The following is a 26,096-nucleotide window of genomic DNA, read 5'->3' as shown; positions in this document are numbered from 1 at the left end:
AAAAAATCCCCAAAAAAACCAAAAAGGCCAAAATACCCAATATACCAGAGCATGCTCTTACTAGGGTGATTTTTTTTGTGAGATAAATGTTCCATAAGTAGCTAAAACAAAAATCTCAATTGTGCTATTGTTCTGCTTTGTATTTTTGGAAAAGTTATCTGACCCTTTTTCATTGTGTATGTAAAATAGGGAGAGTGAAAGCATTTTTGTTCTCCATATGTTGTGGATGAAAAGACCTGAGTATAAGCTTTAAAAATATTATTCTTTCTTGTTTGATTATATCATTATTGTATTATTACTATATAGTTTTATTTTCATCATTATCAGAACATCATAGACATCATCTGGATGTCAGATTTAACATGTGAGAGCAGTTAGTCTACCTAGAAAGCAGTTCTATATTTTTGAGCTCGTCTTGTAACTAAGAGGCTGTTTCTTCTCTGTTGCAGCTGTATGAAAAGGTTGCTCTTTTCCTGACAAATTTAGGTAAGCAATGTTGAATACAAAATTGAATGACATTGTCCTGATTTTTTCGTTCGTATACTGTGATAGCATTCAAACTGTCTGTATAAATCTGAAAAACCCTGATTAATTTGCAGTCTACAGGAATTAATGTTTTTCTTAAGTTTATAATAAAGGAATATATAAACTAAACTATAGTGACATTCAATCAGTGGCGACAACAATCACCCACCTACTGTGCTTGGTTCTTGTTCCAACCCCTTACCTTGTAAGAAGGTAAACAAATTGTTACCCTGGGAGAAAAAGGACGAGTTTTCAGAGAGACTGAGCATTCACAATCGCCAGGTTTTGTGAAGACCTGGAAATGGGGGAATCACTTCTGGAAGCTAAATTTATAGCTTGAAACTAAGGTGCTTATTGTTACTGACTATCAAATATATGCCTTTAAGAAGGGAAGTAATTTGGAAGGAAAATAACTAGATGACTCATCAGCTTTACCAACACCTAAACTCTAATCTTTTCAGCTCATCCGTAAGGTGATGTTTATGCTAGAGTAAGGAGAACATGTTTTCTAAGGACAGCATGTACTGTCACTGTGGTAACAACAGGCCATCACTCATATATTCATGGCTTAGGCAGAGTCTCTGGAGATCCTGTTCATGCTCAAAGATTGCAGTAGTTGGTGGCAATTGGCAAGGGCTCCTTAGTGTCAAGAAGCCTGAAATGAGACTCTTGCTGAAGGCCTATTAAAGGAATCATAGTATGGTATGCGTAGAAGTGGTCTGAGGAGATTATTTTGAGCTTCTGCATACCTGTGTACATTGATGATGTTCAGTAAGGTATTTTGGACCAGGTGGACAGATTTTGGTGTCTTCTCAGAGGAAACACACAGCTGATTTTAACTAGTGTCAGGGCTTTTCTATGTGTGGGAAGTCATAGCTGACGTGTTCAAAGCACATCTGTGTAAAATAGCATTTTATTCTGTTGTTTCTTATTAGACTGAGTCCTCATTTGTATGCTGCAAATTTAAAATAATTTTGCCGTCCCTTATCCAAGGAGAACATACCTGCTAGTTACAGTTGAAAAATATGACTTTCAAGTATGTGATTTGCACAGGCTATACCATTTTACTCCCTGTGACACCCTGGGGACAGTAAGATATGGTCTAGAGACCTTGAAGCTTGATTACTTTCTGCCAGGTTATCATCAAGGTAGATCTGCTCCTTGTAGCCTGTACAGAAAGCACTTGTATGAAAACTCAGTGGGTCAAGCTCTTCTGATAGTGTTCAGACTGTTTTGTGGCTTTTACTCTGATGGCCTAAGTAGCTGATTTGGTTTGAATGATCTTTATCAGTGTAATAAGTTCAGAGTGGGATTGGCAGCAAAGCTACATTCAGGATGTCCTTCTTCTGCCTTTACATGACCTTTTTCAGAGCTCACATCCATGCTTTTCAGAGCATTGCCATTGTCTCTGATGGGCATATGAGCAAAGTTTCAGCTGTAGCAACCTTGTTAAAGTCAAACTTGTCCTTCTGACAGACTGACGAAAAAAAATCTACAATGCTTCATTTCTTTCTGCTTAGTTAAATGTGTATGTACTGGCATACACACAAACTTGGGTTTCTTGACAGGCATTTCTAAATCACTAGCACAGTAGTTAATTTATGGTCTGGTTTATGGTTTTGTTGATGCATCTATTTCCTCATGGGTGGGGTGGCTCTAACCAAAGAGAGTTCTGTACTTCCAGTACTTTAATCTGGAAGTAGTATGAGTGCTAACATTGTGCTAGTCAGAGTCACCATTAGTACCTCCACTTCTCTGATTACTCCTGTTCACAGCAGCGGTTAACTAATAAGAAGCTCCTGCCAATGGAAAAGTATTTCCAGGATGTGGTATTTGTGTGTTGGCATAGAAGTTGTTTTGTTAACTTCTGTCTGGATATCTCTTTAGGTGGAGACTTAAGGGCCTACCTGAAGGGAAGAATATGTCTTCCCCTTTCCCATTTGCTTTACCCCATCCATTGCAAAATATTTTTTTCTCAGTCTTCTGTGATGAGCTCCCTGGGGCAAGGAAAGGGAATCATGCTGTGGCACTCCACTGATACCTGTGTAGAGTCCTTAGGTGACAGCATGGTGGGCAAATCCATGAAACAGAATTACAAGGAGGATTTTCTCCAGTTCAGTGTGACATCTCTAATAAAAAGGCACTTACATTGCTCGTAGTGGGGTGCTTTCTGCCAATGCCATTATGGTAGGTTGCAGAAAAGGAAATGAGAAAACCCCGAGCCTGTAAAGTACACAGGAATCCAGGAGGGATGTTTAATATACACATTATCTCAACCACTTTCTTACAGTCTCCTGGGAATATACATATTCAGATATCTGAGGAGATTTTTAAGAGTCTTTACAAGCTCGCTTGCTGTGTGCTGCTTTTTGGATACAATTTCTTCTGTCAGCTTATATTTTGAAATCAGCAGGCTAATTTACAAATGCTCTCCCATTTCTGATAGGTGCCTGCAGCCTTTGTGCCAAGAGAAATTTTTAATCTGATTAAACCTCTCAAACTGTGCTTTCTTTCTTCACAGAGCAGCCTCGTACTGAATCCGAGTGGGAGAACAGCTTCACTCTGAAAATGTTTCTTTTTCAGTTTGTCAATCTGAACAGCTCTACCTTTTATATAGCATTCTTCCTTGGAAGGTAGGATTGAGATCTGAACCCCCATATATGCAAAATGAAGTAGAGAGAAGAAATAAAATTGATTGTAATGAAACAAAATGGGACCATATTATCACACATCTCAAAATGCAAATTCCATACGAGCAAAGCAGGACAGATTGAAGTTTTATTTTCCTTTCAAAAGTCCAGAAACAGACATGTAGTTTTCATTTCCTAGCATCGTATTGGCTCTATGCTAACTATTAACAATTTCTGGGAACTGATGCATCCCACAATACTATACATGCAGATCACTTTGCCTTGTCTTTATGCGTGTGATTTTTACAGGTAAGTAAATAACACTGTGTCTTTTTCTTTCAGAATAGAACAGAACAGAATAGAATAGTTCAGTTGAAGGGACGACCTACAATGATCATCTAGTCCATCTGCCTGGATACTTTGGTGCTTCTATTGTATGATTTGAACTGTTAAGAGGGAATTATGAGCTACTAGTTGGGGTTTTTTCACAGAAAGTGAAATATATATGTATATATTTGTATGTCTCTCCCTGCAAGCCTCCTAAAAGTGAAAGAAGAGCCTTTGAGTAGAGAAGGCTTGAGTAGAAGAATTCATCGGTATGGATTATTTGTATGTGGGAAGTTGTGGGAATCATTTTGGCAGAAAACATGGGAGAATAGTAAGAAAAGTATGTTTTCCTAACGAAAACGTAACATTTTCACTGATTTCACAGAAAAGCAGATATCACAGCCCACATTATGATGTAAGGAAATGGACTGGCATTTGAAAGCCGTTTTCCAAACTGACATAAACAGTTTTATTCATTTTTTTTTCTCTTCTCTGCATATGCTGAATATCCAATGGAAGAGTATTTGGTACTGATATAAAACTGGAAGTAAAAATATACTTAGCCCTACATGGGAATTATTCCAGGAATGCCCCAGTTATTTTTTTTTTTGCAGCATAATGTCTTTTATAGTTATATCTATCATACTAAGATGACATTAGATTAAAACAACAGTGTGAGCTTTCTTTTACTACTGTGAACAGATTGCTTATACAACATAGTTGATGTATATTCCTGTGTTAAAGATTTACAGGACACCCTGGTGCCTACTTAAGGCTGATAAACCGGTGGAGACTGGAAGAGGTGAGCATTCGCTAACTACACACTGATATCTCTACTACCCACAAATGCAGTGAACACAAGCAGGGGCAGACACATAACTCTGTCTAGGTATTTTTGAGTGTGTTATCGGGTTTTCAGTTGTTAACTCCACTCTACCATCTGCTACAAAAATATCTACATATTGGTGTATGTATGCCCTTTTCAGTGCTAGAAGTTTCAGTGTTTGCATCACATTTGGATAGCGGTATCAAATGGTTTAAACTTTACTCATATTTTTACATTGGAAATATTTCATCCTTGATATGAATCAGTCAGATATGAATCTGGTGACATTTTGCTTCTAACAAAACTTTTCCTCTCAGTTTCTCCAGCCTTGCTGACCAGCAAGCTAAAATAATAAACGGATAACTTAGAAATCCAGACACAGAAAATGTATTTGAAGATTGACATAAACAACTGAACAAACTTCCCCAAAGAGCTACTGGCATAATGTTACACGTCTATAAAACCAAATAGATTTGGAGAGCAATGAGGGATTGGTTTTGCAAGTCACTCAAGGGCCAATTCCATTTTTTTGGCAAATACATTCAGAATTCAAAACCCATTTGACAGTTCTTGGAGGTGAACAGCAGCAGTTTCTGGTTCAGTCATGTAGTTTCTAGTGCTGCTATTTGCACTCTCAAATCCCATGGTTTCTTTCCTGCTTCACAGCTGAAAAACTGAAACAGCTTTGCAAATACATGACAAATGGCAAGTAGAAAATTCAGATCTTATATGGCCAATGTGAATTTACAAATACCTCCAAATACATAAATATTTTGGTTAATAGAGGTCATATCTAAACACTAGCAAAAAAAGGAATAATATACAAAAGCCATTCTAATTTTAAAGTAGTGAATTCTGTACATTAAGGGAAAGAAAAAATGATAAATGAGCAGACAGAAATTCACTGAACATCCCTCCAAAGTTGGAGAGGGGCCGAGCTGATCTAACAGCTTGCTGCTGCCAAAAGAGGACAGTTCTGCTCTTCCTTTGAGCCTTTCCCCAGAAGTGTTCTCCTTCCTCTTCCTCTCCAATGGCTCTGGTTTGTCCAACCCTATGAGGAGCCTATTCAGTTCCCTGTATCAGCAGGAAACTTTCTTTTTCTGGCTGAATTAGTTTTCTGATGAGTTACTGGGCTGAATCATCTCACAGAGGCATCAGAGAACAGGGAAAGAACCTCAGTTGCAGGAGTAGAGACAGGAAGAACAAAGAACAAGGTTTGGGAGGGAAGCGCAGCAGCGAGGTGTTACAGGTTGGGTCAGTTGCTCGTGAAAGCTACTATTAATAGTCCTTATTATCCCAGATATCCCTCCAATAACACTCTCTTCATCTGTTGAATGAAGTCAAGTGTAAGACATTTAATAACATGATATAGTCTAGCCCAGTGTCTGTGGGCATATTCAGACCACAATTTATATAACAGTGATTTCATGGTTATAACATCATTGCTACTTCATTAATACTCTACCTAGCTCTTTCAGGTTATATTGGCTCATGTGACTGATTCCTAATAACAGAAGGATGATGATGTAATAATAATTCCAGAGGAGTTAATTTAAAAAAACCCAGTAATTATCTGCCACCCTGTTAATCTAAAGAGAAGTTGAATGAGGTCAACACAAACCTCAGCAGGGACCCAGGTTCTGAGTATAAATCAGTATGTATAAGAAATACACATCACATTTTGTTACAGGTCATAACTAATTTTTCCTCCCTAAAAGTTAAAGAGAAATAGTTCCAGTCCTATGACAGTGATCTGTTCAACTTATCTGTAATACTCAGGATTTAACAATGAAGCTTGGACTCTACTGTTTGGATCCACAAAACAATTGTGCAAAATGCTCTTTGAGGACAGAAAGTTTTTTGTCCTTTTATGTTTATTCCAACAATAGATGGAAAATTGTAGAATTACCTAAATTTGTACTAGCTGAGCATCTCTCCTAAAAGCAGCACCACTTCTTCAAGGTCTGGAGCCACTGCTAAAGGAAGCAAGCACTCGGCAAGAGACACCAAAAGCTGTTGTTTGACAGTTAGAGATGTTTAGTTCTTCAAAAAGAGAACAGCTTTGCATAGTCTACTCAGTCATATACATTAAATAGTATTCAATAAACAGTATTGGTTCTATCCTCTAGGCATGAACTCTTTTCCTGTGCAGCCAGGAGGCATTTTCTGTTCATTCCTTGACTTGATACAGAGTCAGCCTCCCCAAAAACTGTTAAAATCATTGCAGAAATTCAGTAGCCTTTGCCTCTGTCCTACCCACAGTTGCACAACATATTAGAGGCTCTAATGTGAAAATTGCATTGGTTTCAGCTGATTCTGACCTCTGCAGAGAATTAGATGATAGGCTTAAAAGTCTCATGGTATGATACAGTCTCATATGCTCCCATGAGTTTATATTTTTTTAAAAATGAAGAGAATGGCATTTAATTTCCTTTAAGTAAATTGTCTAATATCAATTTCTAGTCTTTAAGAAATGCTTTAAAACTCAGAATTATTTCTGTTTAACCTTTTGTTTCTTTTTTTCTGTAGTGCCACCCTAGTGGATGCCTTATTGATCTCTGTATGCAAATGGGTATTATAATGGTGCTAAAGCAGACCTGGAATAATTTCATGGAACTGGGCTACCCGTAAGTAAATATATTGCTTATGCTTCCATAGGTCACAGAAGAGTACTTAGTTTATGCTTTCCTTATGACCAGTTACAAAAAAGTAAAATACAGCAGTCATTACAATAGAAAATCCCCCATAGGATACAAAACTCTTTATATAAATTTCCAGACATATACAGATAGATGGTTTTGGTTTTTTTTTTCACATTGGACATGGTTTGCAAAAGTGAAAATGTAATATAAATATTAACAAATAAATATTATATTAGAAATACATTATTTCATTGAATTGTATTCTGTGTTAAGACTCCCTGAAAATAACTGTAGGACTGCTGTATTCCTTACACAGGGAATATCATATGTATCATTTTTCACTATGCCAGTAAGTTCTAAATTGGATTTCTCCTTGCTGGGTGATAAAAGATGCCTGAAAGGGCAGGTATGAGCTGGAAAAAATGCACTGCTGGCATATACACTCTCAGAGATAGAAAAATGTACTGACTGGTATATAGGCAAGTTCCCTGGTGATCTTCAGGGTATGATGGAGCTATGCCCTAGCTAAAAAGGTTGACGATTATTCATTTCCTATTGGTTCATTTCTTATTGATTAGTATTTAATGAGCATGTTTAATATGATTAATATTGACAGTTGATGCTAGAGACAGTGTGGCAGGTCATCAAGGAAAATCAGTAAGTGTGAAAACATAAGAGAGAGCTTACATTGTCAGAAAGTTTGCCCTTGCAAAGTTCAGAGGGATTTGCTTCGCTGCAGGATCCACAGCAGAGCTAGTGCAGAGTTGAGTCCCTGAACTGCAGAAACATGTCACAGCAGTGATTTCAGGCAGCCTCAGTGCTCATCACATCTAGCTGTAATGAGAACGGAGTAAATGATTTAAATGCACAGAGAAATTGGTAACAAAGGTACTCAAAGCTCGCTATCTCCCTCTCTTCCAGGGTTTGTGCCCAGTGCTCCTTGACAGGATTTTGCAGCTGGAGGAATTAGCTGGGGTGGGGAGGAGGGAACAGCAGCAGCAGTATTGATCCTTCTCTTTCCACACCCTGCCTCTTTTGTCAGTTTTCATTAGATCTTTCTGCTACCTATTAATAGGGATTTCAAAACCTAACAAAGAGCACAGAAGAGGATTAAAGAAGGTGACTGAAGGAGATAGGAGGAGATTGTTTAAGAACAAGTGATTTAATGGGAATAAACTGCTTTGGGTGAAGTCAGTCTCTTCACTTCAGAGTCACAACGAAAATCACAACACAAAACACACAGTCACAACAATGCGAGATGCTTCAACTTATTATGATAAGAGATGTATTTGCTCTCCAAACCTTTCAGTTAACCTTCTAGGCCTTAAGTGCTGCAGGCAAGTGCATTTCCTTTTGTGTGGAAAAAACATTTCTGCTAAAAGCATGGTCAGAGCAAACACTGTGTGGATGGCCAGAGGATTTGGAGGCAGTCCTTCAACCTGTAGTAGAACATCACTGCTCCTTCACCCATATGCTGGCCACTGCCTGAGAAGACACAGGCAGAGCCAGTACCAGGCAGTGCCAAAACTGATAGCAGATAGCATTTCCCTGTAAGACAGCCCTAGAAGAGGAGCACCAACATCCTGTTTTGAAGAGTGGTTTTTTGCACCATTTCAGGGTGGCAGCCTGGCTCAGGTGCAGGAATGTGCTCCTACACCGACTGCAGAGACACGCGGGACAAGTCAGAAATGCCACCAGGTGTTCCTTGGTGACAGGAACCCCGCCACATGCCATCACATCTCTCACTGATGCATGTGGCGTTGTCTTGTCTTCTGAAATTTTTGCCTGATGGTTAAAAATTAGGTTTCAAAGATATTAAAGAAGAGGCCCTGGGGTTTGTGTTAGAACATAGATTGTTTAGTGGTTACTTTTTTAATACAAATACTGGCATGTCAGAGTGGTGCTTTGGCTTCATACAAACATCACCTCAAAAAGTGTGCCTTCATTCTTCTCTCCTGCATAGATATATTTGCAAAAACTAAGAAACGAAGTATAAATTACTGCTTCATTTGGAGGTGGGAAACTGCAATTTCAAGTTGATGTTTTTCTTGGAGGAAGAACATATACCCGTATTAAAACCACATTACATTGCATTGCTCACATTTTGCTCGCATATAAATCAGAAAAAGACATCTCTCTGAACTTTACTAGGGACCTTCAATATTAGTAACACTGCTTATGGGTTTCCTTTCTCACAAAAGAGGAAGTTAACCAGGATCTGTCTTGGCGTATTAGTCTCCCACTCATGTCACCCCTCAATTTGCTGCCTTTGCAGGAATTCAGTTCTCAGTCCTGCCACTTTCTCATCGGCAGGTCAGGAGAGGCAGTCCCAAATTGTGCTGTGGACTGCAAAGATGTGCCCTTAACTGTCCTATAATCATAACCATGTCTCATTCACAGGCCTTTTTAGCCTTTTTATACACTAGTGACTGGCTGCAAGCTGACAAAACCAAATATTTTCATATTTTCTCATACTTCCAAATTTTGGCTTGAAGTTCATGTACTTCTAGGTTTTTTTGTTGCACTTCTGAATTCTAGATTTTTAATGTCCTGCGCTCAGTTGCAACTATACTTCTTTAAGGAAGACAGAAAAAGCTATAACCTCTCTGGTAAATGGCCTGAATTGAAAAATCATCTCTAAGTCTGAAGAAAACATCCAATTGGCCAATTTTTGCTGTCTATACTAACCGTAACTCGTGTCATTTGTTGGCCAAACCAGTGCAACTCCCTGGCCTGGAGGAGCAAAGGTGTTTATTTCTGACGTGAGCACTCATTGCCCTTATGGCTCAGTGCCTCCCACATTGCTCCTACATGTTTTTCTTAAGGAACAATATGTTCCCTCTGAAGTCGGGTACAGCTCCCCACTTCTTGAGATGGAGATAACTCTTTTGTCAGCTATTATATTTCTTGGCCATCATGTCTTGTCAGTAATCCACACATTTCTTTCTGTCCTTTGTTCCTCTGAATGTTTGTCAGCAGGTACCATTTAAGGTTGCTTTTTCCCTTCCAGGACTACCCAGGGACTGTTACCCCTGCGCACTATAGAGCCCTGTAGAGATGTCGTCTCACACACAGAAAGCGTTAGCACTCTATTTACGGATTTCTCAATTAGAGCTCAGCTATCTCCACACAGCATTGCATTCTGCCATATAAATAGGCCCTGAAGCAATTTGCCATTCTGTGTAGAGAAAAAGAAGGTAAATAAGTAACGAAAAGGTGTCAATATCCCTCTTCTATTTTAACCACATCTAGGCCTGAATTACAGTCTATCAGCTGTATCTGTTTTCATACCTATTACACTGTGTCATGAGTCACCTGTATTACTAATGCTCTATTTTCCTGTGCATTGGGAAACTTATTTTGTAAGCTGTGTTGTGCGCACTTAGCCTCTTCCAGTTTTGCGATGAAAAGCTAATAATATTCTTCACCTTGTTTCTTTAATTTATTTCAAAATGTAGGCTAATTCAAAACTGGTGGACCAGGAGAAAACTACGACAAGAGTATGGCACACAGAGAAAAACAAGCTTCCCACAGTGGGAAAAGGACTACAATCTGCAACCTATGAATGCTTACGGACTCTTTGATGAATACCTAGAAATGAGTATGGCACTGACCTTAGTTCTCTCTCTTTCACTAGATTTTAATGTTATTGCGGGCTGGTGTATTCTTTTAACTATTGCTGTATGAAGCTAAAGAGGCTGCAAAATTATTTTCACTCTCAAGGAATGGGAGTGAGTTTGTAGGAACCAAATCAAAACAATGTGGCCAACCACACTGCTGCTGGTTGGTAACCTTGCAATCTATGAAATACTTCTCATTCTGGCTTTGTGTGGGAAAGGTTGTTTTCTAAACCAGAGCCCACCTCTTCACCTGTATACATTGCTGAGGAACTTTGCCGTTACTTACTAAAGGATATTCCCTTGGGCTTTTATTTTTAAACTGCACGGCACAGGCGTGTATGCTTGTTTATATTCAAAATTCACCATCATTTAGTACCTCACATTTACTGAATTTCACTGAATTTCACTGAATTTCACTGAATTTCACTGAATTTCACTGAATTTTTTTAGAGTTGGAGGGGACCGTATAGATCATCTAGTCCAACTCCCCTGCTGAAGCAGGATTGCTTAGAGAATGCTACTCAGGACTGCATCCAGGCGGGTCTTGAAAATCTCCAAAGAAGGGGACTCCACAACCTCCCTGGGCAGCCTGTTCCAGGGCTCTGTCACCCTCACCGTGAAGAAATTCTTTCTCCTATTCGAGTGGAACCTCTTATGTTCCAACTTGTGCCCGTTGCCCCTCGTCCTGTCACTGGGAACCACTGAAAAGAGTCTGGCTCCCTCCTCCTTCAACCCACCCTTGAGATACTTATAGGTATTAATAAGGTCTCCCCTCAGCCTTCTCTTCTCCAGACTAAAGAGTCCCAGCTCTCTTAGCCTTTCTTCAGAAAGTTGCTTTCTTTCAAAGTGGCTTTCTGTCAAAAGGCATTGCTCTATGCAGAGAAAAGGGGAGGAAGACTGTTTAAAGAAATGTTAAAGAACACGAATTCTTGCCCTATGTGACTGAACTACATATATCACAATTTTGTTTTTTTTCTTTTCTCCCTCACACAATTCTTTTCAAATTAATGGGAAATTTAGCAGTCTGAAAACCTGCCTTTAGAAACTTAACACAAAATTTTAAACTGCTGCCCATCTGTACTATAAAAAGGAATGTATTCAGCCCTAGTCTTTGCAGGTATTGAGAGATCCTAGTTGATGCTGGAATAAAAATGTCCCTTTCTAAAAGCGCGGTTTGTCAACCTCCAAACTTCACTCCAAATTGCAAAATGTAGATGTTGCTGTCCACCCTGCAAACAGATGTGCATTTGTTCTTATCATCCTTGCTCTGAACTTCTGGCAAGGAATTGCTGTACAAGTGTCGGTAGACTATTGTATAGTGTGGCATAATGGGAAATCTTTGTATATTTATACATAATGTTTGTATGCATATATTATTTGGTATCTTAGAATTTGGGATTAGATCTTAACAGTTCCACCGTGATCTTTCCTTTTTTCCCCTAGTTCTTCAGTTTGGGTTCACAACCATTTTTGTGGCAGCTTTTCCACTGGCACCGCTTCTGGCCTTACTTAACAATATTATTGAAATTCGGCTTGATGCATACAAATTTGTTACCCAGTGGAGAAGACCTTTAGCTTCAAGAGCCAAAGATATAGGTGAGCTTTTTGTATGTGTGTTTGTTATATGTGTGTGCCATTTTTAAGGCAAAGCATTGACCACTTCAAGTAAGAGCAGATTAAGGTATTTTCAGTCATGGTCCCCATTAACGACACACAATTTGATTGTTCCAAAAAACTTCAAGTATCTGATGCCAATCTACTTATGCATTTAATAGTCTATAGTGGAAGATGTCTTTTCATTATTTTCTGGGTGACTTAACAGCTAACGTTTTAATGAAACGGTCAGTGTTCTCTGCAGGTTTTTCCTTGTGTCAGACGCACTGTGGGAACACACGCCGCTGCTCAATTTGAATATAATCACCAGACAGAGCAGCTGAAACATGAAAGTCAAGTTAAAGCAGCCACCATCCTGTAAGGGACCTTGTGTGTTTTCTATTTGCCTGGCCAAAACCAAGCTGCCCTGTGATTCAGTGGCTATGCCCACTACGTCCCTGGTGGGTCAGCCAGGGTGGGTCTAGATCCCAAGAGACAGCTTGCTCTCAGTGAGGCACACCTACATTGCTAAACAGAGGGCTCACGTAACTTTGAGGTCATCCAGCCAAACACAACTGCAAGGGCTCTCTGAACATATTTTGACTATAAATATCTTCTGTCCTTGCAGTGTTGCAAAAGCAGAACATCTTTAGGAAGGACTCTGTAAAGCAAAGTCACCCAACGCTGAATCCCTGGTGTCTTTGGAGGGGTTATTAGGATACATTGCTGCCCATCTGCATTGCAAAAAAACAGTAGCCAATACCATGAAATAGCGGAAGCCCAGGCTTTGTGTTCTCAGAATGGTCTACCATTTACTTAAAGTCTGTGTCTGTGTAAACCTTTGTGGATCTACGAGTTTAGGTACAAACCTGGACATCAGCCAGTACACAGCATATGCTGCAGACATAATTCCTGAAAAAACAGTTATACAACGTTAAAGCAGATAAAAATAGTTATTTTTTATTCAGACTGATTCAGGTGTGATTTCTCAAAATAAGTTGCATTCACTCCCTGTTCAGCAAAGTTTTCAGGGACAGCTTGATGCCTCATATAAATCAACGGGTGTGTCCAACCTTCCTTTGGTGTGGTTCTAAGTGTTGGTCCCCGTGACCGGAGTTGCTGTGTGCCTGAACCACAAGGTCTGTCAGACGGTTGAGGATGGGCCAAAAAGCCCATGTAATGCCTAGGGGCTGTGCCATTGTGCAGCATTAGCGTCCCATGAAGATTTTTATGCCAATAGGTACATACTGACCAGCTATGCACAAGTTATACAAAAGGCCTCTGTGAAAGACGCATCATGGATTGCATATATTCATGGCTGCCCTTGCAGACCTTCCTCAAAGGCTGAATAGCCAGCATCATAAGCAGGGAGGTTTATGGTATTTCTTAAAACTGCCAACATGGTTATGTGGCTTGGAGCAGCCAAGGCCTACATGAGCATGTTTGCAGTTTCCTTGAGATTATTTGCAGATAAACAGAATTCCTGAGTGGAAACAGAAATCCGGTCCTTTGAGGTCCTGCTGTTCAATAAAAAAAATTATTTTTACTCAGTAACTCTTGGATAGGAGCTACATAAAAAAGACCTTGGGTGGTGGGGACAACTGCTTCAGAGCATGCAGTATCATCTCAGGCACTTTGGTTCTTGTTTTTCCCAGAGCTAACATACTCTCCTTGTTGAACAGGAATCTGGTACGGGATCCTGGAAGGCATTGGAATTCTTTCTGTTATCACAAATGCATTTGTTATAGCTGTGACATCAGATTTCATCCCTCGCCTTGTTTATGCTTACAAATACGGACCTTGTGCTGGCCAAGGAGAAGCTGGACAAAAGTAAGCTTTCCTTTGGGAAAACAGATGCGCATGAAAATCGCTTACTACTTGAGTAGATACAGCAGTACTGTCTGCGTATGTTCTGATTCCACTAACTCAAATTCATTGCTTGTGCTTAGCTAACAGATATCAGCCATAGATATTGTTGCTTTGCATATTCACAGAACGGATTGCTGAGTGACTATAATTTATGACATTAATTCAAGGAAAACATGGCAGAGCTGTTACAGAAATTTGGTGTGTGTAACAGTATGCTGCACAAGCTGCGCTTCCCAGCTGCTGTACATGGATATAACCCTCTCTTCATTCTGAAGCGATACTGATATTTGTCAGTTATGGATTTAATGAGCATTTTAAACTTATTCACTAGGCTTTTTTCCTGATGTAGTATTCAGCATGTATTGCCGAAAAAAGTAGTGTCTAACAAGAAGAAGCAATTCCCAGCTAATAAATCAAGATATACTTACAGACCAAAGTAATTTGTTTTTCTTCTAAAACTAGAGTCCTTCGATTAAATCTTTCAGGAGATATTTGTGAACTGAATCCCTGCTGCCTAAGTGGATTTTCTTCCAGTGTTGCTAAACAGTGAGATTATATTAGCGTGTGCACACTACCAGCAAGTATGACTATAGCTGCTATGTGGCAACTTGTAAAATCGAGGCTGTTGGGCTCAGGGAAAGTCATTGAATCCAGCTGAACACAAATAGACACAGTTTGCAAATGAGCTCATAGCAGCTCCATTAGCAAGGACCCTACTGTTCAAAGAAGCCCAAGCTAAACAGTAGACAGTGACAGAGAGCTTACATTCTGCTATTAGACATATGGCAGATTGATTTTTCTTCCCTGCTACAGAAAGCGAGTTCTTCTGTTGCTGCTTTTTTGCTGCCTTTTGGTTGTCAATACTGTTTAAACATACTGACAGAAGAAGGGAAGTCTTTGTGGCAGCTCCTGATTAGCAGTGCTGCTAACTTGCTGTCCTATAAGGAGCTTGGCATTTTAGTCAGTACCAGGGGAAATGTTCCATTTATTTTCATGAAGAGTTAAAGTCCCTTCATGGGTAAAGTGTTCTGGTGCCAGTCGTTCCTGAGCATGTGCCTCTGCTTGTGCCATTATGAAGATCCATAGGACATTTAGGCACTGTCAGCAACTTTCCTTGCTACTGATTTTCTGAGGACCACCACGTGTGGAAAAAACACCACCTTTAGAAATTTTATTTTTATGAAGACTCCAGTATGACTCACTGGCTTTGAAACTGGTTCTGTAGAGGGGAAGTAGCTTGACGCACAGAGGAAGCTCATCATCTTTCCACAAACATCTTGTACAGTGTTTTCACACTTCTGCTGCTTTTCTGAGTTAATTTCTAGATGAAACCATCAGACAGTAATCCTTTGAAGGAGCCAAGTTGGATAAAAACTATTTATGTCAGCATTCTGGATATTGTTATTAATAAGTATTACTACAAAAACAGGAAGCTATTCAAAAATCCACAGGAATTTTCTCAAATTAAGGAGTCAAGAACATCTGCTATTGAGTAACTTAAATGAGAGAGGTGTTTTTTTCTTTCAAAAAACATCTGCAGGAATTAGACCCATATGACACCCAGTGATGCTAGAAGAGCATTGTAATTAAATTAAATTCCAAATCCAAACAGTATGGAGACTTTGAGACAAAGCCAGATGGTGTTTAAATCTAATTTCTCGAAGACTGCAAAATCCATAGTTTAAAAAAACCCAACCAACCCTTATTGTGCATTATACTCTGCACCAAGCTGAGCAGTGTGCTTAGACTTACCTGTGCTTGGGCAACACGGAGCCAACAGCACAATAGTCAATAGTCCTGCCATATCTCTCCTCGGCTTTATTAAAGCCAAACATGAGCCTTCTTGTGACTCCCACAGCCCTTTGTCAGGCAATGTACATTCTCCTACTCAGTGTTCTCCAAACTCTACTTGACCCTTCCAGTGCTCAGCCACCCTGGGATCTTTTAGTACTGAGTTCTTCTGATCTACTGGACATTTTGTAAAAGCTGTTTTAAATGTATTGCCTTTCCATCTGATTTAATGTCCCTTTGTGCTAGTACCATGAGGGTAATGGTGGGAATATTCTGATTGTCTTCCTAGTGCTAGTCATTATTTTCTCTACCTCTATTGTGTCACCTTTTAGGTGACTTTTCATTTTCAAAAGTAACCAGTACCAGTCTTCACCATTTCTTCTCCCATAGAAGTCTACCATTGCTTCACTTTTATTGTCCATCTGACCTGCTTGAGCATTTCTTTTATATTGCCTCAACATCTCTTTCAAATATTAATAAGCATCACAGTTATACTGTGGATTTCATGAAACCCAGAGAACATCCTCTTGGGTACAACAGTTAATGGAAAAACCTTTCTGTGTCCTGACTACAGGATTTTTTCCCCTCTAGGTGTATGGTTGGCTATGTTAATGCCAGTTTATCAGTATTTCTGGTGTCTGACTTTGAAAACCGTTCAGAGCCAACATCAAATGGAAGTGAATTCTCTGGTTCACCATTAAAATATTGCAGGTAAGTATCAGATCAAAATACCTCTCTGCTTTAAGACATTGCAAGGGAGAAGCATCATGATAAATTTGGGGTTGGAATTAATTTTCAGAACTTAAAAAACAGTAATGGAAAGAATTAACTGTGCTATTCAGGGACATGCCCATGGTACTGCTTTGCTGTTACCTGCATGATTCTTTCATTAGATACAGGAGAAGCCAAAAGTGGATATCTGGCAGGTGTTCCTAATGCAGGATTTCTGTGGTGTCATGGCTTGAATCAGACAGAACCATCGTGGAGAAATATGGTATCAAAGGGACAATAATAGGTGACTGATTACTTAGGTATAGGTGAGATGAAACTGTAATCAGATAATATCATAGGACATTCAGAAGGAAGTCAAGGTTGCACAGGAGTGACCACACAAGTTATTTCACAGGTCTGCCAGTCATAAACAGGGTCTGTCCTAAGATACCTTTACGAAACCTCAAATCCAGCACTTCCTAATTGCTGAATGGTTAATATGTCTATATCATTGCTTACAGGTGTAATTATTAGTAATAATCATATACTTGTGGTTTGAATCAAAGTGAGCAGTTAATTATCTGTATGTCTTTGTCCTCAGCTAACAGACTGGAGAAATAGCAGTATGAAACTAGTCTGTAATGATAGATTTGCTCCTGATTGATTTTAATGGTCCAAAGAATCAAGGATCTACACAAAAGTCTTAAATGGGGCCCCAACCAAAAATACCAAACAAATAAAGCTACCATTTTTTATTGCAACACTGGTTTACAAGTATGAGTCCTGGTAGCTGTAGATACACTTAATCCCAGTATTTTTCACCGTGAAGAATTGAAATATCCTTTCATGAGTGCCTAAAGAACAAAAGATATTCTGTGATACAGCAAAAGTCAGTGATACTTTGTGGTACTGTGGCATTTTTATTAATAATAATGTTTGATTGGTATAGCATAATGAACTATCAGTTAGTTAAATATCATTTAACTAACTGATATTTAAGACTATTGCAACTTATTTGGCAGAAAGAACATCCCAGTGTTGAATCCATAGATAACATTTTATGTGGAGCAGAACCACTTCGAGAATACTCCATTCCACATTGCTTGCCATAGCACTGTTTAATAACGTCTTGTAATTCTGGTCATTCTCTTGCCCTTCTTTAATTCCTTTCCTCCCCAACTTTAAGCATGAGGTTGCTGGTACTTAAAGCCGATGGTGGAAATCCCATCAATAGAAAAAGTTGTTCCCTCAATATCCCATAAACAGAACGCTATTAGAATTGATGCCATAAATCTCCAGAAGATAAATCTGTTCTTTTGAGGGACACTGAATTGTTATGTATATCTACCCTTGAAAGAAAATTAACATCTTACATTCTTTAGCTGAGTTTATCAACTACTTAACCCACCTGAGTTCTGCTAAAACATCAGTCATTTTAATTGCACGTCAAGCCAGATATTGATAGCAAGGTAAGGAAATATTATGTTCTGCTGTGCAATAGTGTAGGCCTTTTTCCAGGAAGGCAGCCTGCCTGAACGAAAACCAGTAGCCATATTCAGTTAACTTCTGCTCGTTTGGAACCCAGATGGTGCCATGCTGTTCTGGTTGTTTATAAAAGGTTTCCCCATTTCTTCATGTGTAGTGCATACTCTACTGAGTTGGGACTTGGTCCAGGGACTTTATTTTCAGGATGCTTAAGATATTGTAAAACATCCTAACTCTGAAGTCAGCATGCTGCTTGCAGAAGGGAAGATCATCTCGGTTTTAAGAATTTGCACTAGAGATACTGCAATTTAAGAGAGGGTTGTTGCTGACTAAGATGTCAAAACACAGTTTATTTCATTTTGTGTAGCACCCTCTGCAATCTAAGAAGGTGAAGCTTCAGGGAGAAATACAGATTATCATAGAGATAAAATAACTCTTTATTTCTTTTGCTCATCTGAGTTTTCTTTAGTTGTTTAACTTAGAGATCAAGATTAAGTGTATTATTTACTATGGTATTTTCAATATTTTTTATAATGGTTTTTCTGTCCTATCTAGGAAACAGATTAAGAAAACTATTTTTTACACTATTTTTGAATTCAGTTTCTGCAATAGTATTTTGGAATTAACACACTGCTAGTAGAAGTGGACTCCAGAATGTGTGGCTTAAACAGATTGGTGATTTGTTAATGTAGTTTTGAAGTCTTCCTGAATCCAGCTTTCCCAATAGATATCTCTAGTTACTTCACTGAGACCTGAAGTCTAGAGAAACATTCTGCGAGACAAGACAACAGATCACTTTCTTACACAGCCCTGGCCCTGTTGATATACCAACAGGTGTAGTTCTGGCTCCACTTAAGTCAGGATGAGTCATGCTTTACACCAGGGATGGACAGCTAATTGATGAAGGGCCAGATGGAGCCCATGAGGCAGTTTTATATGGATTTTGGGAGGGCTGTCAGGCTGAATAAACTGGGGACATTTATGGTTTTAAAATGAACTTGTAGTGGGAAGAAAGTGGCGTTCAAAACAGCAGAGCATCCCATCCTGCTCCATGTTCTGAGGAGGTGCCTGCAAGGCACACATTGCGCTGCCAAGGGAGCTGCTGTAGGGTCAAACTGCAGGTGCCGAGCACCCAATACCCTTTGTATTTGCTTCAGCAGTTTCACTTCAAACAGGCACTGGCCTGGTCCTTTGCAATGAATTTCCATTAGTAGCTGGAGTGCATCTTACCATTAGGTTTCATCTGAAAGGAAACCCATTTGGGTGAACCAACACGTGGCAAGTAGAGGTGATCAGGACACCAGCTTCAAAAGCACGCGCCTGATGTGAAATAAAACATTAGTGTAGGCCCAGCCTAAGAAGCAAGGAACTTACACGGTCTGAACTCAGATCATTTTGGTGCAGAAAATGCGATGATTAAGAGCAGCTGGGTTTTGGGTTTGCCTTCCTCCCAGGCAGCAGGGCAGGACCTCGCTAACTACCACACTCTGCTTGTCTTTCAGGTACAGGGACTACCGAGACCCTCCTCACTCCCCAGTGCCCTATGGTTACACGCTGCAGTTTTGGCATGTCTTAGCAGCACGGTTGGCTTTCATTATTGTATTTGAGGTCAGTGACCACTCAGGTGGCAAACGTGTCTGTTTCTCTGTTTTATCAAAAACAACAAAATTAAACAAATTTCCCTTTGAAGCCTTTTCACTGGACTGATTTATGATGGCGGCTGTTGAGATTTTTGGGTTAGTTTCTGCTATTTCTATTGTGCTTTCTATTCTCAGATCTGTTTTCTGAACAGACGCAGGTATTTAGGTGTTAGGGTATTAGGGTGTTAACGAAAAGGGGAATGCAGCACATTGAAAGCTGTAACAGTGACTTGCAAAGAGGGGAAATAAATGAAGCTTTCTGAGTTTTGGCTTTCATATCCTGGCTAGGCTGGGAAGTCACATGCTAACTAGTGTGTGAGAAAGGGGTGAAGGAACAGGAGAAGAAAAAATGAAATCTGAACAACTGAAAAATGAAGATAATTTAAGTTACAGTATTTACACATCTAGCTTTTTTCCTCTATTTTTTTTGGACCATTCATTTCCCCACAATGATTAGCATCACAAAGACGATGATGATAAAAAGGATTCAATACCTTTGCCACTGTTCATAATATTGGTAGTTACTGTCAGTATCTCAGAAATCTTTAAGACAAACCAGAGAAGATAATACCAACTTCACGTGACTGGTAGTCCTATGCTGATTTTGAAAAAGAGAGACAGGAAGGTAGATAAATAGGATGAGATCATTTACAAAACAAAATGCAGCTCTTAATCCCTGAGTTTCAGGTGCCTGAATATCCCTGCCAGAAACCAGGGGCTCAGCATTTCTCCAGCACAAGCAGTTTGAAATGCCTTTTACACTATGAAGAAGCCGAATAGGGAACAAACGATTTTTAAAAACTCTTTACTCAATCCTCTGCTCTGAAATCACACCAGCAGAGCACGCAACACAGATATGGAAGCAGTAATCACCATAAGTTATTGGCATAATGTTCATGAGCACATACTGCGTTTCTGACTCAGTACTGTGTAAATTCAATCTGAACTGAGCTTTCGAAGCACCTCTTTGGATCACTCAAGCATTTTAATTAGAGGAAAGGTGAAGGGGAAACATTTTCTAGATAATTTCTTGTGTAGGGATGTCTTGGTGGCTCAGCAGAAGCCCAAAGGTCTGCAGTGAATTCCCCCTGACTGTCATTTTCAGCCCTTCCCAGTCGAAGGAGGAATATGGCACTGCAGGTTGGGCTCTCTCCTTCCTCCACACTGGCCTAACTCATTAGGGGTTGGTCCTAAGGAGATCAGCTCTGCCATCATCTCTGCCACACTCAGGGCAAAATTAAGGGAAAGAAAGATTTGATAGAGGCCTGCTGGGCTTGATCTCTTTGTTTCTTGAGCTGTCAGTACTGAGAGCCAGGGTATGTGTCTCCAAAAAGGACTACAAGAATGGCCTTGGCAGGTCCACCTAAGCGGTTTTAAGGTTGAAGAGAGCCTGGTTTCTTGATACACACTTGGCATATCAGCAGCATGGCATAAGTGCAAAGACAACTGAGGCAAGAAAAATCAGCTCTGCTGAAGTCTCAATGCCCAGCAAAATCTGTGACCAGCTGCGGAACAGCTTCTTGTGTCCACCCAGTACTTGCACAAGAGATTTGACTTTGCTTTGCCCCAACCAAAGCCATAGGCTGACTCATAGCTGTCTCCTTCAACAGGGGCACCTGTTTATTGGCACTGCAAACTGTTTCCTTAACTATATCTATGAAATGAAAGAGGTAATTGCAGCAGAAACCATGGCCGTCTTTCTCTGTGGAGAACACTAATAGGTGAATTGTGATTGCTATAGCAATTACAGTAAAAGATTCCACTAAGAGATAAGTGATTCAAGGTAGGTTTGTTCATAAGAGAACAAGTCATATGTTCAATGAACAAGTTCATTAGAGAACAAGTCATATGAGGAGAGGTTGAGGGAACTGGGCATGTTTAGTTTGGAGAAGAGGATGCTGAGGGGAGACCTCATTGCCCTCTACAGCTACCTGAAAGGAGGTTGTAGAGAGGTGGGTGTTGGCCTCTTCTCCCAAGTGAATAATGACAGGACCAGAGGAAATGGTCTGAAGTTGTGGCAGGGGAGGTTTAGATTAGGTATTAGGAAGAATTACTTTACTGAGAGAGTGGTCAGGCCCTGGAATAACCTGCCCAGGGAGGTGGTGGAGTCACCATCCCTGGAGGTATTTAAGAAACGTGTAGACATGGCACTTCAGGGCATGCTCTAGTGCCCGAGATTGTTGGTTTGTGTCTGTTTGTGGGTGGGGTGTGGTTGTGGGTGTTTGTTTTGTTTTGGTTTTGGTGTTGGTGTTCTGGGATTTTTCGGGTGTGGGGGTTTTTTTGTTTGTTTGTTTGTTGTTTTTTTTGTTGTTGGTTGGACTCGATGATCTCAAAGGTCCCATCCAACCAAAAATATTCTGTGATAAATTAAGTAACTACCCAAGCTCAGACGCCTTTTTGTCACTGAGGAAGTGGGTGTGGTTATTTGAGCTATATTGACCTCCCTCAAAAACAAAACAAGTATTTCCTATATCTGCAAAAGGAATTGTTTGTCCAGGCTAAACTGAGCATTCAGTTGCAATGCTGCCAGAAGCAGCTGTTTTTCTTTTTTTTTTAGGTTTGGCAAAAAAACCCTACCAATTAAAATATTGCAGGTTTATTTCACACAAGGGAAGAATAAATGGGAAAACATGTTACATTTTCTTTTCAGTGGCTTTGAAAGGAAGGGTTCTGCTTGGAGAAGAAGAAATACCTTTATTTCTCCAATCTGGAATTAATGTAAAATTTGATGGAGAATTTTTCTGTTTCTTTTCTCCTCATTTTAAGTGGAGCAAGTAAATCTCTGAGCAGCATCTTTGATTAAACAAAAAAGGACACTCAAGCAATCCTCCCCCATCACACTCAAGCTTTGCTGTGTCATGCCTAAAACATGAGGAACAAAGGATCAGTTACCTTGTATTTAATTGTGATGTTTAGTAAATGGCAATACGACTTTGGACAAGAGACTCAGTATAAGAAAAAATGTTGTGTTTTGCATAGGTAATTCATCGTTTCCGATACTGATGCAAGGGTTTTCTCATAACAGGGAAGTGTTGTATCATTTGGTCCTCCTCTTCCTGCAGCGCAATCCACTAATACCAGGCCCTGCCCAAACAACATTACACCAAAGCATGGTCTCAGGGCTTTGAACACATAGTTTTGAGGCTTTATTTGAACCCAGCCGCTCTTAACCTTTGCTGAGATCCATACGTCACTCACTTTGGCTGGAGTTTTTGTGCAGAGAAGTCTTCATGGTTTGGTTTCTTCAAATTTAGCAGTAGATTTAGGTCTAAATACAGCATCTTTTTTTTTTAATTGGAAGGAGAGGGTTTTCGGAAGATATGGAAAGTACTTGTTTTCTTCCTAAGATTTTAATTTTTCATCCCTTTTTGTTTTCACAGCACCTTGTCTTCTGCATAAAGCACCTGATTTCCTACTTAATCCCAGATCTCCCAAAAGATCTGAGAGATCGGATGAGGAGAGAAAAGTACCTGATTCAGGAAATGATGTATGAAGCTGAACTAGAACGTCTGCAGAAAGAGCGGAAGGAAAGGAAGAAGAACGGAAAATCTTATCACAATGAGTGGCCATGACAGGGTGAGGAAGAAACTACTTAAAAGAAGATAGGAATTCTGTTTATAAAAATTTCCTGGTTTTCTACACTGGAGAGAGCACTGAAAGGAATAGTCAGTCAATGTTGTATGCACTTAGCACTTGTGCACCCATCTTTAATGGGGTGCACATTGTCATAAGCCTTTTGAAATTAGAGGTCTTGCAAGGCTTAGTCTTCTCCAGAGCTAATGTCAGCATGAGCAGATCAGACCAATGCTTAAGTCTCTGCACTTTTTCCAGGAAGTTCCCAGGCCCTGACTTAAACTCAAGGCCCTGAACTTCAAAGCAGTATATATCTTACAGTGCTTTACAGAACTCAGTGATCTTACAGCTTGTTCTCATGACCAAGTTGCTGCTTCATAACCAGTGACTGTGCATTAGCAACATGGCAGTACTTGTCCATGTGTGTGGCCACCACCTGCAGCACATGTATGGCAACGTTGCTCTCTTCCACAGTGGACTAAGCTGTGTTAGCTTGCATTTACCATGAGTTAAGATCACGTATGTGGACCATTTCCATTACTCCAACAATACTGAAGTATTTTTTAGGAGGAGATGCTTGACCATGAGTCTAATCAACTGGTCTAACAATGCTGAAAAATTTAGGTGTGCAGACGTGCTGACAGATAGACGAGCATCTAAATGTGACCAGAGGTATCTAAATGTAGGGTCATTTATTTGAAAACGATACTGTGAAAAGTTGGTAAAACATTTTAAAGATTTGAACAGTGCCTTTTCAGCTATAGGACTGTCTGATCTCTGAAGGAAACAAATCAGGCTAGGGCATCTTGCCCAGAACTGCCTGTGTATTTGTATTGCAAGATCACATTGAGACCTTGTCAGGAATTAAGAGTGTGTGATACACATAACAGAAGACGGACTGTGTCTTAAAGACCTATCTGCATAAGTAAAACAAACAAAAAAAACCAACGGATGAACAAGGTCAGGAGAGCAAAAGAACACAGTCATCCAGAATGTCTACACTTGTAACATTTTCTTTATTCATTCTTTCATTATCTATGAAGGAGTGGAGGGGAAAAATAAAACAACAGACTGTAGTATGAAATAGCTTGAAATCCTTCATGCAGAGCAATTCTACACAGGCTGCAGAATTCGATTTGGGCGAAATGGGCCACTGTCTATATCCTTCTGCAAATTCTTTAGCATTAAGAAATTAAAAATTTCCCAGATCATTAACCCAAAAGAGTGGACTTGTAGGTCTGAAGACAGCAAAAGTGTTGGATCAAGCAACGTGAATCAAAATCCTGAGTGTTGTGAAAGCTCTACCACCTCTTGCCTTAGAGTGATAACACTGCAATTCTTGCAGAACAGGCAGTGGCATAATCAGCCACAACACGAAGAAAGAAGTTCACAGGTCAAGACTGTAAGAAATCAAGTGGAAGGAAGTCTTTTTCCTGGTGAGGATACAGCTAGATAAAAAATACTGGAGCTGATCCATTTGCTTAGCCCTTTTCCAAATAATTGGAGCTCCATAAAGATTATAATTTTCTCAGAAATCTTAAGGAACTGTGAAGATATTCACAACCTTGTTAGTTGAAGATATTTAAGAAGGAGGAAAATTCAGCAAGTTGTTTCTACAAGTTCTCCTGGAAATCATCTCATAGAAGGGCTAGAATTCACCCTTCTGGACAGACCACACAATGCAAGACCTTATGTATGGCTGCCTCAAGCTCCACAAGACATCAGGACCACTTGCACCAAGACCCTATATTGCCAAATTAGATCTATTAACTTCCTTCTGCTGCAAGGGAGAACTGTGCTATTTGCATGCAGGGGGAGGGTTTTAATAAAAGGCAATATGGCTCAAGGAAGGAGAAGGGTGGAAGAAAATGTGTATACCTTCATCCCTGTAGCCACTGCCTGCCTACACTTCACATTCTTGCAGCAAGGAACCTCCTCCAGTAGTCACCCACTATCCTACATGAAGGGGATAAATGACACAGGAGCTCCCATTTAGCAGGTGCTCATGTCTCAGGCCTGAAGGTCCCATAAGCACTGAAAGAATTTCAGGATTAATCTGTTCTCTGTGGACTCGGTGCCAAACTGAGTGGGGAAAACAATTAGAGGTTGTGGCGTGTATTATTCCTGCCTAATGAGGAAGCAAACTTGTTCATCTTGGCTTCAGCTTACAGCAGCTTTGGGCACAGCCCATGTGGGCAGTGGAGAAATGGGGGTATTTCTGTCTCTGTAAGTAGGGGGTGGGGATTAGGCAACGTCATCCTCTGATACACACATGCCAGATGGGTTAGTATTTACCATCCAGCACCTACAGGTGCGTACTGCACTCGCAGTCTGGGGACTCTCGGGACTCTCTGAATCACGTTCAGACCAACTTCGCATAAGCAGTTGGGTTAGTTTGCATACCCTCTGTTTAATATCTAAAACGACAGATGACAAAAGCTTAGAAACTGTTTGCTAAGTAGTAAAGCGAGACATGAGTCATGCATAAAATCAGTGTCACCCGTATGAGCATGAACTGTTGCAAACTCCTGCAGTAAGATATGGCTTTGTCAATGTAGATATCAATAACTTCAAGAACTGAGCTGAAGCCTAGTAGAATATAAACTCACTTCCACTCCAGAGGAACTACTGCAATATAATGTGCCAAAACAAAGAAAGTGCAGCAGAAATACAATAGAAAATAATTGCTTTTGAGACTAGTTTTCAACATAGCTACATTATGATGAGTTTTCATGACAACACGTTGCTAGAAGTTGTGTCCCATTCTGCTCTAAATGAGAAGAGGAGCTGGCTGCTTACCAAGCTTGTGCTGAGTATGATGCTGAAAAGGAGACCTGCCAGGCAGATCCTGAGTGCATTTGTGT

At 39.9% G+C, this 26,096-nt stretch overlaps 1 protein-coding gene across 1 annotated transcript in view; it reads left to right on the top strand.

Moving 5' to 3' along the window:
* Window positions 1–23,231, top strand: part of ANO4 (anoctamin 4) — a 228,143-nt gene extending 204,912 nt beyond the window's left edge. The window contains 10 exon segments of the mRNA XM_074165392.1: window positions 450–486; window positions 3,047–3,158; window positions 4,227–4,284; window positions 6,838–6,935; window positions 10,409–10,551; window positions 12,014–12,166; window positions 13,846–13,993; window positions 16,415–16,534; window positions 19,522–19,627; window positions 23,040–23,231. Coding sequence (XP_074021493.1) covers window positions 450–486; window positions 3,047–3,158; window positions 4,227–4,284; window positions 6,838–6,935; window positions 10,409–10,551; window positions 12,014–12,166; window positions 13,846–13,993; window positions 16,415–16,534; window positions 19,522–19,627; window positions 23,040–23,231 — 1,167 coding nt within the window.
* The last annotated feature ends 2,865 nt before the right edge of the window (window positions 23,232–26,096 follow it).

The sequence above is a fragment of the Numenius arquata genome, chromosome 2 (assembly GCF_964106895.1).
Source record: "Numenius arquata chromosome 2, bNumArq3.hap1.1, whole genome shotgun sequence".
In the NCBI taxonomy this organism is placed as follows: domain Eukaryota; kingdom Metazoa; phylum Chordata; class Aves; order Charadriiformes; family Scolopacidae; genus Numenius; species Numenius arquata.
Note: the sequence above shows the minus strand (reverse complement) of the source record. Positions and strands in the feature narration are given on the sequence as shown.